The sequence below is a fragment of the Pristis pectinata genome, chromosome 15 (assembly GCF_009764475.1).
Source record: "Pristis pectinata isolate sPriPec2 chromosome 15, sPriPec2.1.pri, whole genome shotgun sequence".
Lineage (NCBI taxonomy): Eukaryota > Metazoa > Chordata > Chondrichthyes > Rhinopristiformes > Pristidae > Pristis > Pristis pectinata.
The window spans coordinates 36,067,238-36,089,040 of NC_067419.1; the positions used below are offsets into that span (position 1 = coordinate 36,067,238).

General features: G+C 40.0%; 1 protein-coding gene across 1 annotated transcript in view; it reads left to right on the forward strand.

Annotated features, from left to right (window-relative positions):
• The first annotated feature begins 5,520 nt into the window (after positions 1-5,520).
• Positions 5,521-21,803, forward strand: part of LOC127578460 (receptor-type tyrosine-protein phosphatase beta-like) — a 58,165-nt gene continuing 41,882 nt past the window's right edge. The window contains 9 exon segments of the mRNA XM_052030504.1: positions 5,521-6,144; positions 6,480-6,756; positions 9,713-9,991; positions 10,921-11,178; positions 12,860-13,123; positions 15,417-15,686; positions 18,584-18,844; positions 19,265-19,531; positions 20,180-20,443. Of these exon segments, the coding sequence (XP_051886464.1) occupies positions 6,088-6,144; positions 6,480-6,756; positions 9,713-9,991; positions 10,921-11,178; positions 12,860-13,123; positions 15,417-15,686; positions 18,584-18,844; positions 19,265-19,531; positions 20,180-20,443 (2,197 nt within the window). The 5' untranslated portion in view covers positions 5,521-6,087.

The window sequence follows — 21,803 nt, forward strand, 5'->3', positions numbered from 1 at the left end:
CAGCAAGCTCTACAAGTTTGTTACTTCGCTACCGACTATAATATCCATGCTAGTATGTTCCCTATGATGTTTTTCAATAGAGTTGTTCTTAACACAGGCATCAACATCTATAGGTTTAGTGTATAACATAATGCCCTGGAAACATCTACAATCTACCCACAGAAAATTAAGGAATGCTTAACATCCCAAGTTTGTAGGATCTGTGGTCCCACCTCCTCTCTCCTCTGTTTGTTCTTTGGGAAAACTATACAATTTTCCCATTCAGTGAGCAATATTTTTCTGTTAATGTAGACCATTGGAATTATGGCAAATGGACTGGTAGTAATATTGCCACTATTTACAATATCTACTTTCTTGAGAAGCCCTTGATTTGTGAATTCTTGTGCTTCCTCTGCTGCTTCTAGTGTGAATCTTATGCCAAAGGCAAAGTCTTTCAACGTGTGAGGAAACAAGCTGTTGTTTCTTACATTATTGTTCACGATATCACATATTGACTGAATCCAGAAATGTTCCTGTGATCTTGCAATCTTCTGTTCACAATATAATTCAGTTCTGTTCTTACCACTTTAAACAAAGAAGTACTCAATGCTGAAAGTGTTTTGCGAGTCATTAGCCATGAAGTGATAAGTGTCTTAAATAGTTGATCATTTATTGCTTATCAGTTGATCTTGGGCAACTATTTCTTGACTGGCAGACCTTCTGCCTGGGAGTTATCTCCTTTGAAGCTGTGATGTATCCTTTTCTTCTGTGTTTACAGGTGTCTGTTCCTGTTCTGGCTTCACTCCCTTAGAGCAACTCAAATCTGTTCATGACACTAATGTGTTTGTTTACAATCTTAAAGCCGACATGTGTCATATGGTTTCACTGTTCACCTGACAGCAAGCTCTGCCATCTGTATCTTTCACCAACAACATTATGAGCTGGAGTCAACGCAGCCACTAGTTCTGCACAAGCTGCAGAAAGCCACACAAAACTAAGTTGGTGCTGATAGTATCTTTCCCAGTCTTTTCTCATTTTTTGTACACCAAAACAGTACTTCTATGATGGTGGAGGAAAATACAGCAGAGGTGAAAGTGTTAAAAACTTTTCCCTCATTTATAATTACTAACAATTATTCTGTATTAATCTGATTGCACAGAAAACAAATCACACAAACTCCACCCCATTCTTCTCCTTTATATATTTCTTACATCTTAATTCTATGACAAAAATTAAGATCTTTTTTAGTTACCTTTGAATATCTGAAAATAATGCTATATTTTTGTAACTCACTAGATGTGGCTTTGTGCATTATAAACTAATATAAAAGACAGCAAACAAGAGTCTTAGTTCATTATATCAAAGATAACCAGCTGACAACTTAGTGCAAATATTTATCTGTCTTGCAAGAAGCAATATCCGAAACATTCCAAAGAAAGAGTATTTACGCAAAAACTCAGTTGACAAATACATTAGCACAATAAATAGGGATATTTTTGAAAGATTTATTGGAAAGGAGAAAAAGCAAGCAACCAAACATTGCCAAGTGTACTTTGCATTCTAAATACTTTGATGCAAAGTTTAAAAGCCTTTTAAAATGGAATAATGTAACCCTCGGAGTTCCAAAAATCCAAACATATTATTAAAAGTTGTCAGAATGAAAGGGATAGTTATTCCTTCCAAGCAGAAAGTTATCTTAATCCAGAAGGAATAAGCTGATAAGAAATTTATTCAAATCACACAAAAATCAAAATTGATGAATTGCTTTTGGATTGAATTTCTTTCATAGGTAAATGCCACAGCCAATTTATTTAAAAGAAGTCCCTGCAAATAACAAATGAAATGTCTGATTGATTAATCTCTTTTGGCATTGGCTAAGGTGGAATGTTGGCCAAGAGACTGAGAGAACTCTGTGTTCTTCAGATAGTGCCATGGGATCTTTTGTATCCATCTAATCAGGCAAATGGAACCCATCTCCTTTGATGACTTTTCTGGAGTTTAATGCCTCTAATGGCAGCACTCCTTCAACAGTACACTGAAGTAGTTTGTACCTTTCCAATTCAAAGGCATAACTGGTGTCAACTGAGGCATATTAACATGTACATCAAATATTTGGCATAGAAATTAGTCATAGGAAAGCATGAAAATGGGCAGGCATTTAATTCACTTACGTTTATGCAACAATTGAGCAATTCTGCATTCTGACTTTGGGAAACTTATAACTGGGCGAAGTGTTTCAGAAAGTCAAAGGCTGAATGGTTTGCCTCAAAAATTATTATTCTAAGGAAGTGAGAAGGCATTTTGGTATTTAGCTTGATTTTGTCCTTTTTGCTGCAGCTGTCCCATTGAGTAGGATCATTTTAATAGCAGAATAAACAAGATTAAGTTAACATTAAAGGTTTATTACAATTCTTTGATCCTTCCACTTGCAAATAATTTTACAAAGCCGATGCCATACTTTAGCTTTATATGGTAAGATGATAAGCTATTTTTGTATGGCTATACAAACGTAATTAGGACTGGAAATGCACTTCCATTCTCAGAAAGTGGGTGATTCATGTGAGGCTGGGATTTGTTATTGCCATAAGAAAATGCAAGGAACCTTTATTCTTAAACTGCTGAATGACTTTTAAGGCTATTTCAGGGACAATTAAAAATTAACTACATTGATGTAGGACTGGAGAGAGGTGGGAGACTTCCTTCTATAAAGAACATTGGTGAAACAGTTGGATTTTTATACCAATCCAAAGGCTTTGTGATTACTTTTACTGATACTTTTATTTTCCAGATGTTTAAAATTGATCCTAAATTCTTAAGTCAAAAATAAAATACTACAGATTCTGGAGATCTGAAATAAAACAAAAAGTGCTGGAAATACTGAGCAGCATTTCTGGAAAGAGAAAAACAGAGTTAATATTTCATCAGACCTGCCATATTCTCAGACCGCATGGCAGAATTTGAACTTACCACCTTTGGATAATTAATGCCTCACCAGTCCAGCACATAAAACTAACTACCATACCATTTATTATTTAGATTAATAATTTTGCTTTAATGTCCAACATATAATCCAAAAGAACCAAAGGCCAAACAGTCTCACACTAAAAGAAGCTACCATTGGAATTTACAATGATATGATTCTGACCACTTATTTTTTGTTATATTACAATTACTATTTCGAAAACAAAGCTGGTGGCTAGTTGATGCGCCAGCAACCCGGGTTCAATTCCAGCCACTGTCTGTAAGGAGATTGTACGTTCTCCCAGTGTCTGCGTGGGTTTCCTCTGGGTGCTCCGGTTTCCTCCCACATTCCAAAGACATACAGGTTAGGAAGTTGTGGCATGCTATGTTGGCACCGGAAGCGTGGCAACACTTGCGGGCTGCCCCCAGAAAGATGCATTTCACTGTGTTTCCATGTACATGTGACTAATAAAGATATCTTACTTTTCAATGCTAAAATGAGATAAAACATATATAAAAAAGACATCCTGAATACTACAACTTCTATCATTCCTCATAAAGTGTTTGATGAGCAAAATAAAGTCATCTGGGAAATATAAAGGATTAGATTTTTGATCAGAGATGCAGTTTGAAGAAGAGCCTCTTTAATTTTTTAACCAACCCATTTTCAGTACCAGCAGTTCCTGTTTTTATTTCAGATTTCCAGCATCTGTAGTATTTTATTTTGGTAAACAGGTTGTGTTCATCTTTAAGGATGACCTGTATAAATGGTTTTTAATTCAATCTAGACCAAATGTTAGTAGATATGCAAAAGGATCTGGAATGGTTTGGAATATGGTCCTAGGACAGGTGGGAACTGGCCCTTCAGTGCATCCACATGCTTCTATCAAACACAATGAAGGTGGCTCATCCATCCTTTAGACTAAATTCCATCAGCTTCTGAGTATCTAACACTGACATAAAAAAGCGAGATCACACTCTCTGAAGAATACTCAGCAACTTTTAGCAGTAGCACTGATCAGTGAAACATAAAACACACACTTATCTAAAGGAAACACTCTTTCAAAGTAATTATATTATAATTAATGTTTTAACCCAAAGATTCCTATGGAACAAATTTTTATGCAGCGATCTTACTACGTGGTCAGTATGTGTTCCTAAAGACTTCTTGCAATATAAGATTGTGGCAGGGATATCAAACATTTCTTTGCTAAATATTCAGATCAAATGCCAGATGAGTTTGAATGGATATCAGCTCAGGGTCTGTTTTATAGTAATAATGCACTGACATGCATTAAAAGCAAGACGCGAAAACACACCGTTAAACCGAAGGTTGATTTATTCACGTGAATCTACCAACCAGGTAAAATTAATCTTCAGGTGAAATCAATGTACTGTGCAAGGATTGGCGCGTTCCAACAAGGTGAAGTTCAAAGTGAGCCACTGTTGAGAGAGAGTGTGGCCTTTGTCTTCTAGCGGCTACTAATAGCCCTGTGTCATACTATTGAGACTTTATTGGCAAAACACGGCGTGCCACGTGACCTTATTGTTTGAATTTTGGCTGTCTGGCCCGGGTTGTAAATAACTCAGCGGGCTATGTGCAAATTCAGATTCTTGCGAGACAAAAGTCCTGCAAAGCCCTTTCCTCTTGATAAAAACTCAAATCAAGGTTGGAAAAATTGCAGGAAACCATGGGTAAGTAATGGGCGAAGCTGTGCAGACTATTACAGCACATCCTGGCCCTCCCTGTGCCTGACATCCGCACTTTTCTCTTTCAGAGCACTACAAAACCCTCCACTCCATTGTTTGGTTCCTTCTGAGAACAAGTGGTTTCTGTAGAATATCCAAACAATTTACTTTTATCAAACTAAACACAACATCCCAACCGATGCGCCACTCAATGTGGAATTTCTCCTGCTGTGCTCTCGCGTTTAGAATTTTCACTTTCCACAGAAAAGTAGAGCGGTGTCTCTTTTTTAATATATTTTTAGAAAGGCAATAATTTAATCTGCACTTTGCATGTGCGTTTTAGGGCCACGAAATTCACTTTGAATATTTTAAAGCAAACAAGCAGACAGATGTGAAAGAAAAGTAGGTCAAAGTAACGCAGAAAATAAACCGTACGATACATGGCAGATCCTTAAAGGAAAGCGTTAAGAGATTAAAGACGGGTTTAAAATAAATCCACACGAAATAAGCAAATGTAGAAGGGGATTGACGCGGGAAAGAGAATAAAGAGGCGAGGGGAACAGTGGAGGGATGGGGGCTGAGCGATGGGAGACCCAGAGATGCAGGAGGAAGTGGGGACGCTGCTGATCAAACGGGGAAGGAGAAAGTAGAGAGACTCGGGCAAGTATATAGACACTGGGAGTGAAGGGGGCAGTCTGGTGTGTATGACAGGGGGCGGGGAGGGAAAAAGGAAGGCGGCATATCCACAAGGAAGAAAGAAAATAAATAGATTCCAACAAGTGAGAGTTAATTAATTGAGGGGAATTGGGAAGACCTGTAGAGCAAGGGAAGAGGAGAGAAAATGTACCAGAGGGAGATTATTTTGCCTGCTTCTGATACCCTTAAAACAGAGTCACTGTTAGGATTACCCGAGATATTTGTATTTCTTGGTGCGGGTCCCCGAGGCTGCGCCCTGCAGGTTTAAACCCCAGGTCTGGATTAACACTTTTGGAAAGAGCCGAGGAAATTCACTCTTGATTGAGGAAGTGGATGGAAACGGTTCAGTGGAATCATTGGGTCACAATGGCAGCGTGGGAAATGCAGAGCGCACTCCGCTCCAGAGCTCCTCACAACCTCACCGGCAATATTCCGCGTCAGCCCCAGTCCACCAGTTGCTCCCGTTGCTTCAGCTCGATGGATAACTCCAGCGGGTTCTTCCAATAGAACACAAGAGAAACTTTGCAATCAAGAAAACCTCGAGGGCTCCCTTGGAAAAGAGCTGGGATTTTTCTCTCTCCGGATCAGAAGTTGATCCCAACACTAGTTTGGATTTACAGAAGTTTTGACTTGAAGAGGTTCTTAACGCCGATCTCTAGGAGGGGTACAGAAATTTTCATTCTGGGATTTGTACAGTATTATTGTTATATACATTATTTTCAATTGGCCCGGGAGGATCGCTAGATAAGAACCGTAAACGCAATGCTGGGATATGAAACGGGGTTCATGTTATTGTGGATGGCGTCCAGTCTAGTCAAGGTGAGCACCAGCAAAGCTGCCTGCCAAATATTATTTGATGGTGTTCATGTGATGGTGCGAGTCGAGTCGACTGAAGCTTTTGCGAGAGCCTGCACCTTGGTTTCTTTCAATTAATCTTCGTTGCTCTCAGCAAAACGACCCACTGTAAACGTACTAACGCTGTTCCTTATAATTGAACTAATCGCTGTTCTCTGTAACCTGTTTATTTCTCAGCGTCCCGGGCATATTTTAGAATGTACTTAATGTCTGGTTGGGGCTGTATTTGTAAAAGGCCGTGTTCTTCGCAGGCACCGGTGCGTGGGTTAATGGGTTGTTCCTGTTATATTACTTTCCAGTACTTGACAGTGGCGGCGGAGAAGTGTATCGTGAATGTGACGGACATCGGACAGAGGGGGGATGCAATTTATGTTCAGTGGAGGAGCCCGGAGGCTTTCTGCAATTACAGCGTATCCTACAGATTGAATCAATCGTGGGTCGCGGTTTGCAACCCAGCTTTTTACACCGGTGATTCCTACGAGTGTGAACTGAATGGTTTGAAAGCAGGGACTTTTCACCAGCTCCGCATTCACTCCCTCTCTGATGGCTTAACGGCAAATCTAACGGTGCAAACAGGTAAGGCGCGGCTGTGCTGTGGAAATTTATATGCAGGGCGAATTTATTGTCCTTTATTTTACAAATGTCGATGTTATTCTGCTGAACTGAATTTTACTGAATAATCTATTAGATATATTTTCAATTTAAAAATGCAGTCAATTCCATTGGTAGAATATTCTATGCCATACCTCAAGACTCCACGTCCTTATACGATAAAAAAAATCTCCGAACTGAGTAGGGAAGGGGTAATAACCTGCTTCCCCAGTGGAGAGAAGCTAAAATCACTCGGCAGCGAATGGGGGGAGGTGGCTCTGACTACTTCTGAATGGATAAGTGCACTAGGGAATATGTCCACTGGATGGCGCTTGCAACCAACAGCATCAAAACGCATGCTGAGCAACACCTGCCATTATAAACCCCAATGCATCAGTCTATAAGCACCAGTAAGTAATTGGCAATAATCATTCTCCTATTAGTTAACTTACCATTTCTTTCAGTCTCTTTATTCGAACCAATATTTTGCAGAAATAACAACACTTTTGAAGCATCTTATCGTAAATGGAAAGCTTTTAGTTATTTGATGCTTTTGAGATGTGTCCCAGAGATTGAATAACTGGATTGTTGGAAGTAAAGGACAAATTATTTAAGACTGAGATGATAACTTTCTTTTCCCTGGACGTCTCTGCCACAGAAAGCAGTTGAAGCCAAATTACTGAATATATTTAAGGAGTTTGATATTTTTCTTCGGGGTAGGGGTATGAAGGGATATGGGGAGAAGCCTGGAACATCAGCCATGGTCTTCTAAAATGGTGAAGCAGACTCAAGGGATCAAATGACCTACTCCTGCTCCTTCTGTTTCTACGTAAAGACCCCGGTACTGATGATCGGTTGATTACCAATTATTCTTTACCAAGTAACTCAATCTATAGTTTCGAGAATGAAGTTGTCAGTAGTTCCCTGGGTTCTCTGTAATAAACATTCATTTAGATCTGTCTGACTTTGTTAAATTTCAAAGACAAAACCTGTTTTCGACAGGAACATTTTAAATCTCAGCTCCCCTTTGGGACTGTACTTTGGCAGTCTTACTTAACAATAGACCTTTATTTAGGCCATACAAGTGCATTCAGATGTTAACGGCAAAGCAGAATGGAACGGTGCTGATATTACTGGAGGAAGGCCAAGACCTAAATATGCAACAATGGCTTAAAGTTGAGTCCAGCCAGGAGTGGCTGAGCCCCGCCAGTTCCTAAACACATTGTTCCTTTGTTCTAACGGATGTTAGAAAGGTCCAAGTGTTTCATTTTCGTGGCCAATAGATTAGATAAGTAATGTGCTTCCCAACTGAGCCTTCGAAGCACGCAAGCCTAATTCTGCAGAACTCACCCGCATTGACCGTAGTGCTGGTACTGAGCAGTGCATAGTAAAGATGTGTGTTCTGTTATCAAGATGCACTCTCATCAAGATAATTGTCTTTATTTGTATCACTGCATTTCATTAATATCGCAAACACATCTAACAGTGATTTGCTACTGGAAATATAAATAAATTGGCTCCATTCTGTCAATGTTAGGTTGATATTTATTATTATTTAAGAATATTTCTGGTGATAACCATATTTCGGATATTTCTCTATATAAATTACTCCAATGATGACATACCATGTACCAAGCGATTTGACCAAGTTCACGACTTAGATCAAAGTATTCAAAGCAGAAACAAATCTTTCCAACTATCTCCTCAGAAGAAAACCATGTATCCAATCTTCGTCGGGAAGCAATTGCTTTGGCAAATAACCGTGTACCTGATAAATTAATTCTCACTCCCAACATGTATACTTACCAAAGCTATACACCACGAAAATGTCGGAGCAACTTGTTCACGTAGAGTTTAGAACCCGGAATTTTTTTGTCACAAATGGTGATTAATGTCAAATCTACTGGATAACCGGAGGAGAAAGCAGGAAATGTGTGGGTTCTTCAGCGCTAACATTTGTTTCTTCAATAATGCAACAGCAGAAGTATTTCCTTAATAAAAGAAAAACACATCCTTCAAGTATTATGAAGCCTTAAATGCTTCACATATCTGAGTTGTAAATAGGAGAAAGCAACAGCCGACCCCAACGAGCTTCCCTCTGAAAACACCAAGTTGGTTTCAGAGACGAGTCCAAATGACAATGATCATTGATTAAGCTATCCTGTGTTGTGAGCTGGTCAATTTACTGCTATACCCATTTTATATTAATAAGGAAGAGTAGCCTTTAAACGTAAGGCACAACTATCACCGACAATACGGCACAAATGTAACAACACAGAGAAGTGGAATATTACAGACGGGGTGTTGTGTGTGGTACGGTAGTGTAATATCATTGACCAGACATTTCAGGGACCAGAAGGTATTCGGGAAAATGGGTAGAAAGACTTATATAGGTGAGTTAATAGATCTTATATGTGTTGAAGTTTCCTTCCAGATTTTGGGATCTGCCTAAATAAGGAGCAGATACATTGGATTGAAAACAGAACATAACTTTTCTAGCCTCGAATATGCTTTAGTTGGGCAATTTCTTAGCAAAAGGAAAGGCGTGTACAGTGCAGCGGGACGGTTTTGCATTTGTGCTATGATGTGCAATACCTTTCCATTTCTGTGTCGTATTATGTCTGCCTTCGTGACGAATTAGATCAATCCTCACTCATACACAGTGAAGATTTAATACACAGAATTACTTCGCACTATTCTTGTACTGTATGCACCGTAGACAAAACACAATGTACCTTGGACCGAGAACGTTATTGCCCAGAATCCTCGATGTCAATTCCTCACCCACCCACCCCCCCTCAATTTTCAGCACGGGGATAAAAGTTGGAAATAACTTGATCAGAAAGGAATAGGGAGGAACAAACAAACATAGTTTGACAAGAAATGCGTAATTTCTTCAGATCTTCTTTTAATCCCATCTTGATTTTCTAAAACACTTTAGATCCGAAGCCACCCCAAAACTTCCAAGTGATCAGAAGTAGAACAACTTCCACCGGTCTCCAGGTTTCTTGGACTCCATCAGCCGGGAATGTCGATGTGTACGAGGTTAGGTTATTTGGGGAAAACAGTGGAGAAACTCAGACCCTCCGCATCCCAGGCAGCTCCCACAGGAAAGAGGCCACTTTTCAGACTCTGACACCGGGCACTAGGTACAGCTTCACCATAAAGGCACTCGCTGGAAATAGGAGTCGCGATGGACCAAAGACCTTTGGATCTACGAGTAAGTGACAATCTTACCAAAACAAAGGTGCTGTGGGTTTATGTGAGGAATCAGACTGAGAAGCTGTCAGACAAGTGCAACTTCATGTATAAGTATGGGACATTTTGCAAATTCTGTTTTTAAATAAAACTTATACAGAATATAACACACTCAAATGCCCAGTTAACGTGTTGTAGAATAATAGGCTCCACAAGGATCCAAACGAGCAGTTTGATAGATAAACAGCCAAAATGTGAGGTGGTATTAAAATGTCGATCACTGCACTCCTGGTGTGAGGACTCAGCTAAGGGCATCGCTTATTGGAGAAGCAGAATGCTGCAAAGCCTGGTTTTACGCTCAATGATTTTAGTCGGACACGGATCACAGACTGTGCTCGCTCGTTTATCCTCTTAGTATTAACAGCGATACCCCCATTCATTGGTTATAGGAATCCATGTACGTCTGTGCTTTGGTGAAGCAGGGTACAAACCTTTAATCGTTCGCAGCGGCCGGCCCCACTTCTTCTCCCTAGTTACCGTCTTGGTGACTTGGGAATAGGCGACCTCCCTAAAACACACGATTTGTCCTCTGGAGTCACGCCATCTTCCAACAGCAAAATCAACACATACCTCCAAAAGTCCATTACCTCAGTGGCTAACCACTATATAATTAGACAGGACACAAAAGCACAACACTGCAGGTTTTGGAAATCTGAAAAAAAATCCGAAAATACAGGAATAATTCAGCAGGTCAGACATGTAGAGAGAAAAGCGTCACGCAGATGTGAAACTTTCTATCGCTACAGATGCTGCCCGACCTACCGAGTAATTCCAGTATTTTTCCGTTTTTACATTATATTTGAGATGAGAATCCTTTGTAATGTGCAATTGCCAACTGTTTACCAAGAATGGACCAATCCAACCAAATATATTTATCCTTGATCTCTCCAGCTCCGTCTAAGGTGAAGGATGTTGAGATTGCCAGCAAGTCGGACAGCCTCGCCATAGTGTGGGTCCCCGGCCCCGGGAAGGTGGACAACTTCAAACTGTCACTGGCATACAAAGGGAACATGGTACAGAAGTACACTTTCTCAAACGTGACAAACAGCTACACTTTCATCGGGTTAACAGCCGGGAGACTCTACAATCTAACCGTGATCAGTGTGGCGGGAGAGTTAGAAAACTCCATCTCCAAATCCGCCCAGACAGGTAACTGAAGAAATGCCTGTAAATGTTATTCATTTAACATCGCCACCACATGGCAAATGTCTAACAGGCAAGGACCACGAGCTGGAGAGATGAATGTGGATACAACTTTACACAAAGTGAAAGATAGGGAAATGTTATTCGAACGCTTAAAATGAATGTGACATGTACTGCAATTTACGGTTTATTACTCCTCATTGTAGAGAACGCAGTTCTAAACTGTAAATTGTGTATTTTTGTTATTTTAAGAACTTTGAGCCTTAAACAAATTTATTACTTCTTTTAAAAAGAAAAGTAAATGTGGTCGGTGCTGCTAAATGGTCATTAAACAGTGATAACGTTGTGTGACTGTTGTCCAAGGTGGTTTAGCAGAGCGCTTTAACAATCTAGGAGGCAATAGCAGAGCTGCGCGGAGCCAAAGTAATAAGCCATCCAGCTGTGGATCTCAAGTAAAACCTTGAATTAAAGACACAATTCTATCATAGTTGGACCACTGCTGTGGCCCAAAATCAGCTGCTGGCCTGGATCAGATGGCCATTAGACCAAACATGAGTTACACCGCTGCTGTACTTGGCTCTCTAAACTCACCAGCAGCCCAAAAAGGCGTTGTCTTCCAAAGCACTTGGTGTCATGTTTGAGAATTCCAACACTAATGACCGCATTGTAATGTCAAAGGTTGTCAGATTGCACCTTTGTTACTGTATTCGGGTACCATTTGAATGTAACCCCATGAGGATAGGTTGAGTGAGCTGGGGCTTTTCTCTTTGGAGAGAAGGAGGATGAGAGGTGACTTGATAGAGGTGTACAAGTTGATAAGAGGCACAGATCGAGTGGACAGTCAGGGACTTCTTCCCAGGGCGACATTGGCTAACACCAGGGGACATAATTTTAAGGTGATTGGAGGAAGGTATAGGGGGGATGTCAGGGGTAAGTTTTTTTTTACACAGAAAGTGGTGGGTGCGTGGAATGCACTCCCTGCAGAGGTTGTGGGGGCAGATACATTAGGGATATTTAAGAGACTCTTAGACACATGAATGATAGAGAGATGGGAGGAGGCTATGTGGGAGGGAAGGGTTAGATAGATCTTAGAGCAGGATAAAATGTTGGCACAACATTGTGGGCTGAAGGTCCTGTACTGTGCTGTAGTGTTCTATGTGTCTGATAGCTCCGAAGCTGCTCCTGTCTTGTGTGGTCCCACCCTTAGCCTGGTCTAATTCTGTTCCTGTTCCATCTCCATTCCATTGCCAAAGCAAGCAGAAATGTTTCCTTTCTGATAGCAAATGTGTTTAAATTGAGCAAATATCCAAGTATTTCTGCTGACTCCCCTCACGTAAGGCAGAAAATGCAGTCTCTGGATTAGAAACAGATGATTCTAATAATTAGGCTGTTAATGGGAATCCTCTGAGTTAGAACAATTCATTTATGGGGGAAAAAGAAATGTGGCTGCTATGAAATTTATGAAGTCTAGCACATTTGTAATAAGTGCCGTTACAAGGTATTTTTAAAGTTCTAAAGTAAATGCTTATAATGTATGGAATATGAACTGGAACCACTAATATTCCCATGAGAAAGACTGTGATTTGCTGATTATTAACTGCGCACAGAATACACTATTTTCCCATTATGTATCCTTAGTTTACTTTATCTGTATTAAATGCTGCAATAGTTCTTTTTATGATTTCAGCCCCAGCAAAGGTTACTTCTGTGGTGGTGTCCAATAACGGCAGCCTGAATAGTGTCCTGGTCTCCTGGGAGAGAGCTATGGGAGATGTGGACTCATATGATGTTTCACTGTCTTACTATGGATCAGTGATAGAAACCAAGAATTTACAGCCAAGTGCACAAGAAGCTGTCTTTCAAGGCTTAACACCAGGCCAGTTGTATAACATTACTATCGTCACCAACAGAGGAAACCAGAAGGTAGTGGCTACAAGTAGCGGCAGAACTGGTAAGATCCTTCAAGGCTTGAGATGAACCAGACATAATAACAGAGAGATGGGGAATCATTTACTATGTTACAAAGATCATTTGCTATGTTAATAAAGAAAATGCTTTTCTCTGCTGCTGCTTCTTAATCATTGTTGGGCTCTGGGCATTGTTGGGAATGCTAACATTAATTGCACAACTCTAGTTGTCCTTGAGAAGAAATGGTGGGAAGTCTTTTTGAATCATAGCTGTCCAAATGACACTATGGTGAGTAGGATTCTGCCAGGATTTTGGCCAGGTGACAGTGCAGCAGTGGTGACATATCTCCATTTCTGGATGATATTTGAATTGTTGGTGTTCCCTTACAGCTGCTGTTCTGATCCTTCTAGTTGTTGAATGTTGTGTGTTTGAGAAGCTTTGCCAAGGAATCTATGGAAAAGTTCTACAGTGTATCCCATAGACTGTACACTCTGTAGTCTCAGCAGCTGAAGTACCCAGGAAGCAATCTGTGAATGTGGGTGTTGATCAAGTGGGCTGCCTGATCCTGGATGGCATTGAATTTCTTGAATATTGCTGCAGCTAGAATGGAGAGCACTTTACCACGCTTTCACTTTGTGGTTAAAAAGCAAACTACTGGAGGAACCTTCATCTGGATTGGTCTCAACCCAAAATGTTGCCTGTTCATTTCCCTCCACTGATGCAGCCTGACCTGCCGAGTTCCTCCAGTCGTTTGCTTTTTGCTCCGTCATTTGCTTTTTGCTCCAGCGTTTGCAGACTCTTGTGTTTCCACTTTGTGGCTTGTAGATTGTGGCTTGTAGGTTTGAAGAAGTTTGGAGGTGAGCCAGATGCTGCAGAATATCCAGACTCAGACCTGTTCTCATAACCACACAAACGAATGGTCATCATGCAAGGTTTGTTATTGAGTATTTAACATTCAGCAAAAGGAATGCTTTTGCATGTTAAGTCTAAATAATGCTGACAGGCCAAACTGCATCACTCTGATAATCACAGGAGCATGGAATTTTATGACGCATAAAGAAAGCAGTTTGGCCCATGATATCCATACTGGTATCATATCCATTTATTGTGAAATAACATGGTGATTTAAAAAAAAACAATTTGCTTTTCTATAACACCTTGCATGACCTTATGTTTTTGGAAATAATTTATAGCCAATGAAATGCTTTGAAGATGTAATCATGAGAGAGAAACACTGGATCCATTTAGTGTAGAGCAACATCCGACAAATAACAAGAAGCTTATTTACTAGATAAGCTGTTTTAGTGATGAAGTTGAGAAAGTATCCAGGTTTTCTTTGCAAGTTTAACATCTCAGACTTCACTTGCTTGGGCTAGTTATCACGTTATGGATGATGATGGTTGCAGTCAGCTAAGGGGTACACCATGGGGTGGTGGGGCTGTCAGCAAGTTGACAGCAAAAGACTCCTCATCTGTCTTGGATTTTGATTTTCCTGTTCATTTAATATTAGAGGACTGTAAAATAAGATGCATAGAAAAGATAGGTTAATATTTTGATTTCAACTTTTCAAACTGCCAAGTTAATCTGAATGAGTTGTATCTAAATCATTGACTTACTTGGTTGTTCTTTTACATGCTTTGAAGACAATATATATTTTAAACATTTTTTTAATTTGTGAGGAAGGACATTTTAATTTGCAAAAATGAAACCTTATATTTAAATGTCAACTTTGTCACAGGTTTGAGTTGGGAAGTAGTGAATTCAAACGCACCATTGGACATGATCTTTCTGGATGGTATTTGAGGGCAGAAATGATGGGATGCTACAAAAACTTTAGTAGAAAAGACATAATTCAAAGAAGACTGGGGAAATCTTCTCTTAAGCAATCATTAAAATGCAGTATATTGAAAAGCAGACAAAAACCACGTCATGGGATCTGGAATAAAAAGAACTGAAAATGCTGGGAATACTCGATAGGTTAGACAGCAGCTGTGGAGGGAGAAACAGAGTCAACCAGGCTGTGCTGATGAAAGACCATCAACCTGAAACATCGACTGTTTCTCTCCATAGACGTTGCCTGATCCGCTGAGCATTTCCAGCACTTTTTGTTAATATCGTATCAAAAGCAGATTTTAATCTTTTTTCTCTGTGCTTAAATTGGCCATCTTTGTTTAGAGTCTGCCCTCAATGTCTTGAGGAAGACATCAGGCACCAAATAAAAATGACTACTTCCATATTTTGTTTGTGTTAAAATGGTAAAAAAAAAAGACGTAATTGCATAATTTCTCATTGGTAAATGAAATTAAGCTTTGATCACGGATTGTTATTTATTGCAGTTCCTAATCGTGCCTCGAACTTGGTAATGACAAGCAATGGTTCCACCAACTCTTTGAGAGTGAGCTGGCTGCCCCCTGCTGGACACTGGGAGAGTTACTACATTCAGCTCCTCAACCAATCCTCCGTTGTGCTGAATACCTCACTGGAGAAACACGTCAGAGAATATGAAGTCAAGGATGTTGGGCTCATCCCCGGGCGACTGTATGAGGCCGTGGTCATTGTGAAGAGCGGAATGTTACAAAATAAGGCATATTGCAGTGCGAGAACTGGTAGGAAATCAGACCCAGCCCTTTTACATTATGTTGGAATGATTGCTCTGTGCTGGCACTTGCGTTCCATCCTACTTCATCACATATCCTTCTGTGTCATTCTCCCTGTTATTCATGTGTAGCTTCAGCTTAAATACATCCATGGTTTTTACTTCTACTGCACCATGTGTTCCATACTCTTTGGGGAAAGTATTTACTGAAATACTTTACAGCGTGATAACAGGCCTTCCGGCCCAACGAGTGCACGCCGCCCATTTTAAACCCCAAATTAACCTACTCGTATGTCTTTAGAATGTGGGAGGAAACCGGAGCACCCGGCGGAAACCCACACAGACACGGGAGAACGTACAAACTCCTTACGGGCAGCGACGGGAATCGAACCACGATCACTGGCGCTGTAATAGCGTCGCACTAACCGCTACTGTGCCGACTTTATCCTCTCCACATTTACATCAAAGTCCCCTCCAAGAAATGTTACCTCTCATCTACACACTAGAAGCAGTTTACAGTGGCCAATCAACCTACGGACCTGCACATTTATGGGATGTGGGAGGAAACTGGAGCCCTGGAGGAAACCCAAATGATCACAGTGAGGACATGCAAACTCCACATAGGCAACGCTGGAGGTCACTACTGAATCCAGGATGTGAGAGCTGGAGGTAGTGCTCTACTAGCTGTTCCACTGTACTGTCCTAGTGGACAGTGGCTAGTCACTTAAAATCACTGAATTTGTCCAGTTAATTGCACTTCAGTGCCTCAACTGCTATCATGTGGTTTGAACTAATGCCAGATCATCAGTCCAGGCCTCCAGATTCATAGGCTGGCAATGCAACCATTATATTACCTGGAATATCTTTATAATTCCTATTCCCTATCATCTAACGTCATTCCCACTTATTTTCCCTGGGGAACCCTAAGAAAAATTAACATTGACATTCGTGCTAATCCCTTGACATTATATGTAAATTTATATTGATGGTGCTATATCTCTAATTTTATGTTATTTATAAACCAATAGGATACAATTTATTCCTATATAATTTAATTTCATAGTTCCTTTTTTTCATTTTAATTTACTTTTTGCTTTTAAATTACTGTTCTTGTTTCTGTTTAATTCCTTTATTTTTAATTTCACTTTTCTTGTACCTTTTTTATTCATCCAGGGTGTTTTATCATTGGATTGTTAACTCTGATTAATTGTTAGCCAATTATATTTCTCCTGAACTCCACTGGTTGCCATTTAAGATATTTCCCATGCCTGTGGTATCTCTTTGTCTATTAACATTTTTGAGTATCTTCTTCCCTAGTTTCATAGTCGTCCTTTCAAACTTAGTCCCTTTCCACTTTATAGCTCATGTATTTCGCTTTTTTCAATATCAATTATGATTTTCAAACCTCATACATGATGATTGCCATTACCTGGGCTTTCCACTTCAATACCCTGTCATGATTCCTCCCTTAAGGGGCTTCATTCATGCCAGGTAAGCAAGGAGTCCTAACACACTGTAAAAACTTCCTTGTCTTTTCCTGTTTCCTATCTTTCCATGACAATTTATTTGGGATAAAAACAGAAAATGCTGGAAATACTCAAACAGATCAGGCAACAACTGTAGAGAAAGAAAATCTGAATTATCATTCCAACATTTGCTGTTTTCGTATCATATTTGCAGCAACTACAGTTTTTGTTTTTACTTTTCAGCTTAGTTGGGATAGTTTAATGTTTTAGTGAGAGCAGACATTGTGTGTTTTAATGAGAAAGCTTTCTCCATGCAAAGCTTGTTGATTTATGTCTGGTACATAATAATGTAAAAACATTGCATTTGGCTGCTAAAAGCTAGCCACCCTAAAATTATTCCATGAACGTTAGTGTGCCAACAAATAAAACATTCATCTTGCGCTTCTCCCTCTGTTTTATAAAATTTTTGTTTTTAAAATAGAGTAGTAGTTTCAGTCAAATGTGTTTTCATGTTAGTAGTTGGTAATGTAAAACAAGTGTTCTGCTTTGACACTGGTTAGGAATATGGGTTTGCCTTGAATATGTTTTTAGATCCAATGGTTTCATTGAGTACCATAAGCTGTTTGGGCACCTTAGTGTTACCTGGGTTGATTTGCACTACCCGGTAGTTCCTGGTGCTTTAATAATGGTCTCCTTTTATACCTGAATTAGATATTTTGTTATTTTGCATGTGCCTTATTTTAATCACTTTGGCAGCCGTTTGAGTTAACAATGCAAGAGGGAAAGTTTAGAAAAAATCTTTATTGATCCAGAGCAGAGGGCAGCACCATTCTTTCTGTAGCAGAGCTTGTCCTGTCATGCTATGCCTTTTAGACCTCTGTAATGACATAGCGGATTACTTTTCCCTATATGGAACTATCAACAAACAATCTGCTGGAGAAAATCAATGAGTAAAGCAGCGTCTGTGGAAGGAATGGAATTGTCGACGTTTCTAGTTGAAACCCTCCTGAGGCAATTCCTTCCCCCCCCTCCCCCCCCCACAGATGCTGATCAACCTGCTGAGTTCTTCAGCAGATATTTTGTTGCCCAGATTCCAGCATCTGCAGTTTCTCATGTCTAGACTTAAAGAATGGTTGTGTAGGATTAGAATCATCACACAGAAAAGTTTACTCCCCACACAGCCCCATTAGGAAGCAATCTGAAAATCTTGAACTGACAAGGTAACTTCACTGCAAAGACAGAGAGAACAGCAAAGATTAGAATCTCACAGTTCATTCAATCAGTGCGAGCCTAATTTGGTGATAGAATTTTAAATGAAGTTATTCCCCAAAAGAGATTCCTTTTCACTTCTATACAATGCAAGTCTTAGCTGCTTTAAAAAGTATGGTCTAATTTACATGAGCTATAAAAATTAACCTTTCTTTTCACATTTATTGAACAGCACCTCAGGCAGTCCTTCACCTGCGAATCAAACATGTGGATGAATCCACACTTGCTGTATCATGGACAACACCTGTGACTGAACTGGACAGGTACCTTGTATCATTGAAAGACACAAAAAGAACAGCGATGAATACAAGTTTAGGCAAAGATGCCAAAGAGTGCAGTTTTTCAGGCCTGGTGCCTGGAAGGAAGTACACTATTACTGTAACCACCATCAGTGGCAATTTAAGCAAATCTGCTTCAGTGGAGGCAAGGACAGGTAAAGTGGAATTGGTTCTGTGTCATTGTCTCGTGGCATTTATACAAGTTGCATTAGTTTTGAAAATATAACTGTGTTACAAACTGCATTTCACATTTTACCATAATATGTCATTACTGAGCAGAGCAATACTTCCAGGCCAATATTAATCTCTCCTGCAACATCACTATGACAGATTGTCTGCTCAATATCACCTTGCTGTGAACAGGTTGTTTGCCACGGTCACTAAAGTAATCTAAACGTGAGATCTTAGTATATAATCTCTTTGAATGGACAGGTTTCGCTCCTTAAATATCTTTTTATAATGTGTCAATTTTATGATTGCATTTAAGATCTACATAAGATTTATAAAATAAATAAGCAACAGCGATATTAAACTTGGTTTATTTTGTAATGTAGCTGTGATTTTCTTTGCTTCAGTTCCTGCTCAGGTGTCAAATCTCCATGTGACAAACCAGGCACTGACCAACAGCTTACACACCAGCTGGAACAGGGCCGTAGGAGACATCGACAGTTACCAAATCCACCTCATTCATGAAAACATCGTCATCAAGAATGAAAGTGTTTCAAGTGAAACTAATCAGTACCTGTTCCATTCTCTGAAGCCTGGGGGGTTGTACTCAGTAGTTGTTACCACTATTAGTGGAGGGATCCCCTCAAGGCAATCATTAGCTGAAGAAAGAACAGGTAAGAAAAGTGTTGGAAAGGGAAGGTAAATGCTTTCTCCCTCATAGTTTCATTGTTAAATTTACTGCACAGTGTGGAGCTCAGATACAAAGGTCACGAGGTTTCCAGATTTTATAGAACTGGTGAAATGTACAAGATAAATGGAGGACATTCACCTCATCGATAATATGCCAGCTCTTTGGTAGAGCTATCAATTTAATCTCCTTCCCCATAGCCCTGTGAATAATTTACCTTCAACTATTCATCCAAATCCTTATGAACTGTTGAATCGCACACTGCCTCTCTATTTGGTGATCTGCTATAGGTTTAAGTTGGAAATGTTTTAGTTATTTAAGAAGAACTGTACAATACAATTTCCTATTTAACTGCTGAGCTGTACACTCCACTGGGTAATTTTTGCCCCTAATTCATTCGATCCTCTAGAGACTATACAGTTCCAAGCTAAATGGTATTGCATTTAATTAATACACTCAAATTATGGCATGTTAATTTGCCGAGAGGATACCAAATTATTTTTTTTGCAACAGCATACAAATTCTGAATCCCCAGGTACAAATGATAAGAACAATAAGAGTACTTTAAATGCATAGTACATAATGAGTTAGCTGTAAAATTATTTACACTTTTGTCTCTTGGTGTTGTGCTCAGTTCCTTCAAGTGTGCCCAGTGTGATGGTGAATAACCATGGCAACAATGATTACCTTCTGGTCTCCTGGCTGCCAGCACCTGGGGATGTGGATAGCTACCTCGTGACCCTGTCGCACAATGAAAAAGTTGTCCAGTCCCACGCTGTATCGAAAACTACCTTTGAGGTTCCCTTCAGGTCACTCACTCCTGGAAGGCTGTACAGTGTAACTGTAACCACCAGGAGTGGGAATTATGAAAATTACACCATTACTCACGAGAGGACAAGTATGTAGTTATTTTTGGTGCTTCAAGTAATGATGGTCAGTGTGTTGTGTGTGTACAGCTTTCACTGTTTACCTTGGGCTATTACTGTGACACATGGGAGGAAGATTTTCAATATTTTCAGGAGTGACATCCTTCACTGCCCTGGGTCTTAAAAAAAATGTTGCACTCTACTTTCCCTCCATTTAAAATTTTGGTCTCTTCGTAGCATTTTCAGATTGTAGCACTATTGACAAATCAAGTGGTATGACAAATGAACCCCATCCCCTCACCACCACTATCCCTCCAGGATCAATATCCACATCTTTTATTTCTATGTCATACCCTTAGAGTCATAGAGTTGTACAGCATAGAAACAGGCCCTTTGGCCCACTGTGTCTATGCCAACCATCGTGCCTATCTATACTAAACCCACTTGCCTGCATTAATACCATATCCCTTCATGCGTTGCTCATTCAATTAACTGTCAAGATACCTCTTAAATGTTGTTACTGTTCCTGCCTCCACCACCTCTTGTGGCAGCTTGTTCCAGATACCAACTACACTTCGTGTGTGGAAAAAATTTACCCCTCAGACCTTCTTTAAACCTCCCCCCTCTCACCTTAAACCTATGCCCTCTAGTTTTAAAAACGGCTACAGTGGGGTACAGACTCTGGCTGTCGACCCTGTCTACGCCTCTCCTAATTTTATATACCTCTATCAGGTCATCTCTCAGCCTCCTTTGCTCCAGGGAAAACAGACAGAGCCTATCTAATCTCTTCCGCCCTCCATCCTTGTGAATATTTTCTGCACCCTCTCTAGCTTAATCACTTTCTTCCTATAGTGTAGTGACTAGAACTACACACAATACTCCAAGTTTGGCCTAACAAATGCTTTGCACAACTGTAACACAATGTCCCAACTCTTATACTCAGTGGCTTGGCCGATGAAGGCAAGCACACCATATGACTTCCTCACCATCCTGTATTTCCATTTTCAGGGACTTGCGTCCTTGTACCCCAAGGTCTCCCTGTTCAACAACACTCCCCAGGGCCCTGCCATTCACTGTGCATGTCCTGTCTTAGTTTAACTTCCCGGAATGCATCACTTTGCCCTAGTCAGAGTTAAATTCCTTCTGCCATTCACTTGCCCACTTTCCCAGTTGATCTAAATCCTGTTGTAACATTTAAACAACCTTTTTCACTGTCCACTGTACCACTAATTTTGGTCTCATCCTCCAGCATACTTGCCACAGTTCATCAAATCTTGAGCCAGATAACATGTGATGAAAATTTACTACTAACAACCAGAATAACTTCCGAATTAAAACTGTTATCATGCAATAGTGTTTTATGTTTGTATAGACAGTTTATATGTCATTCAC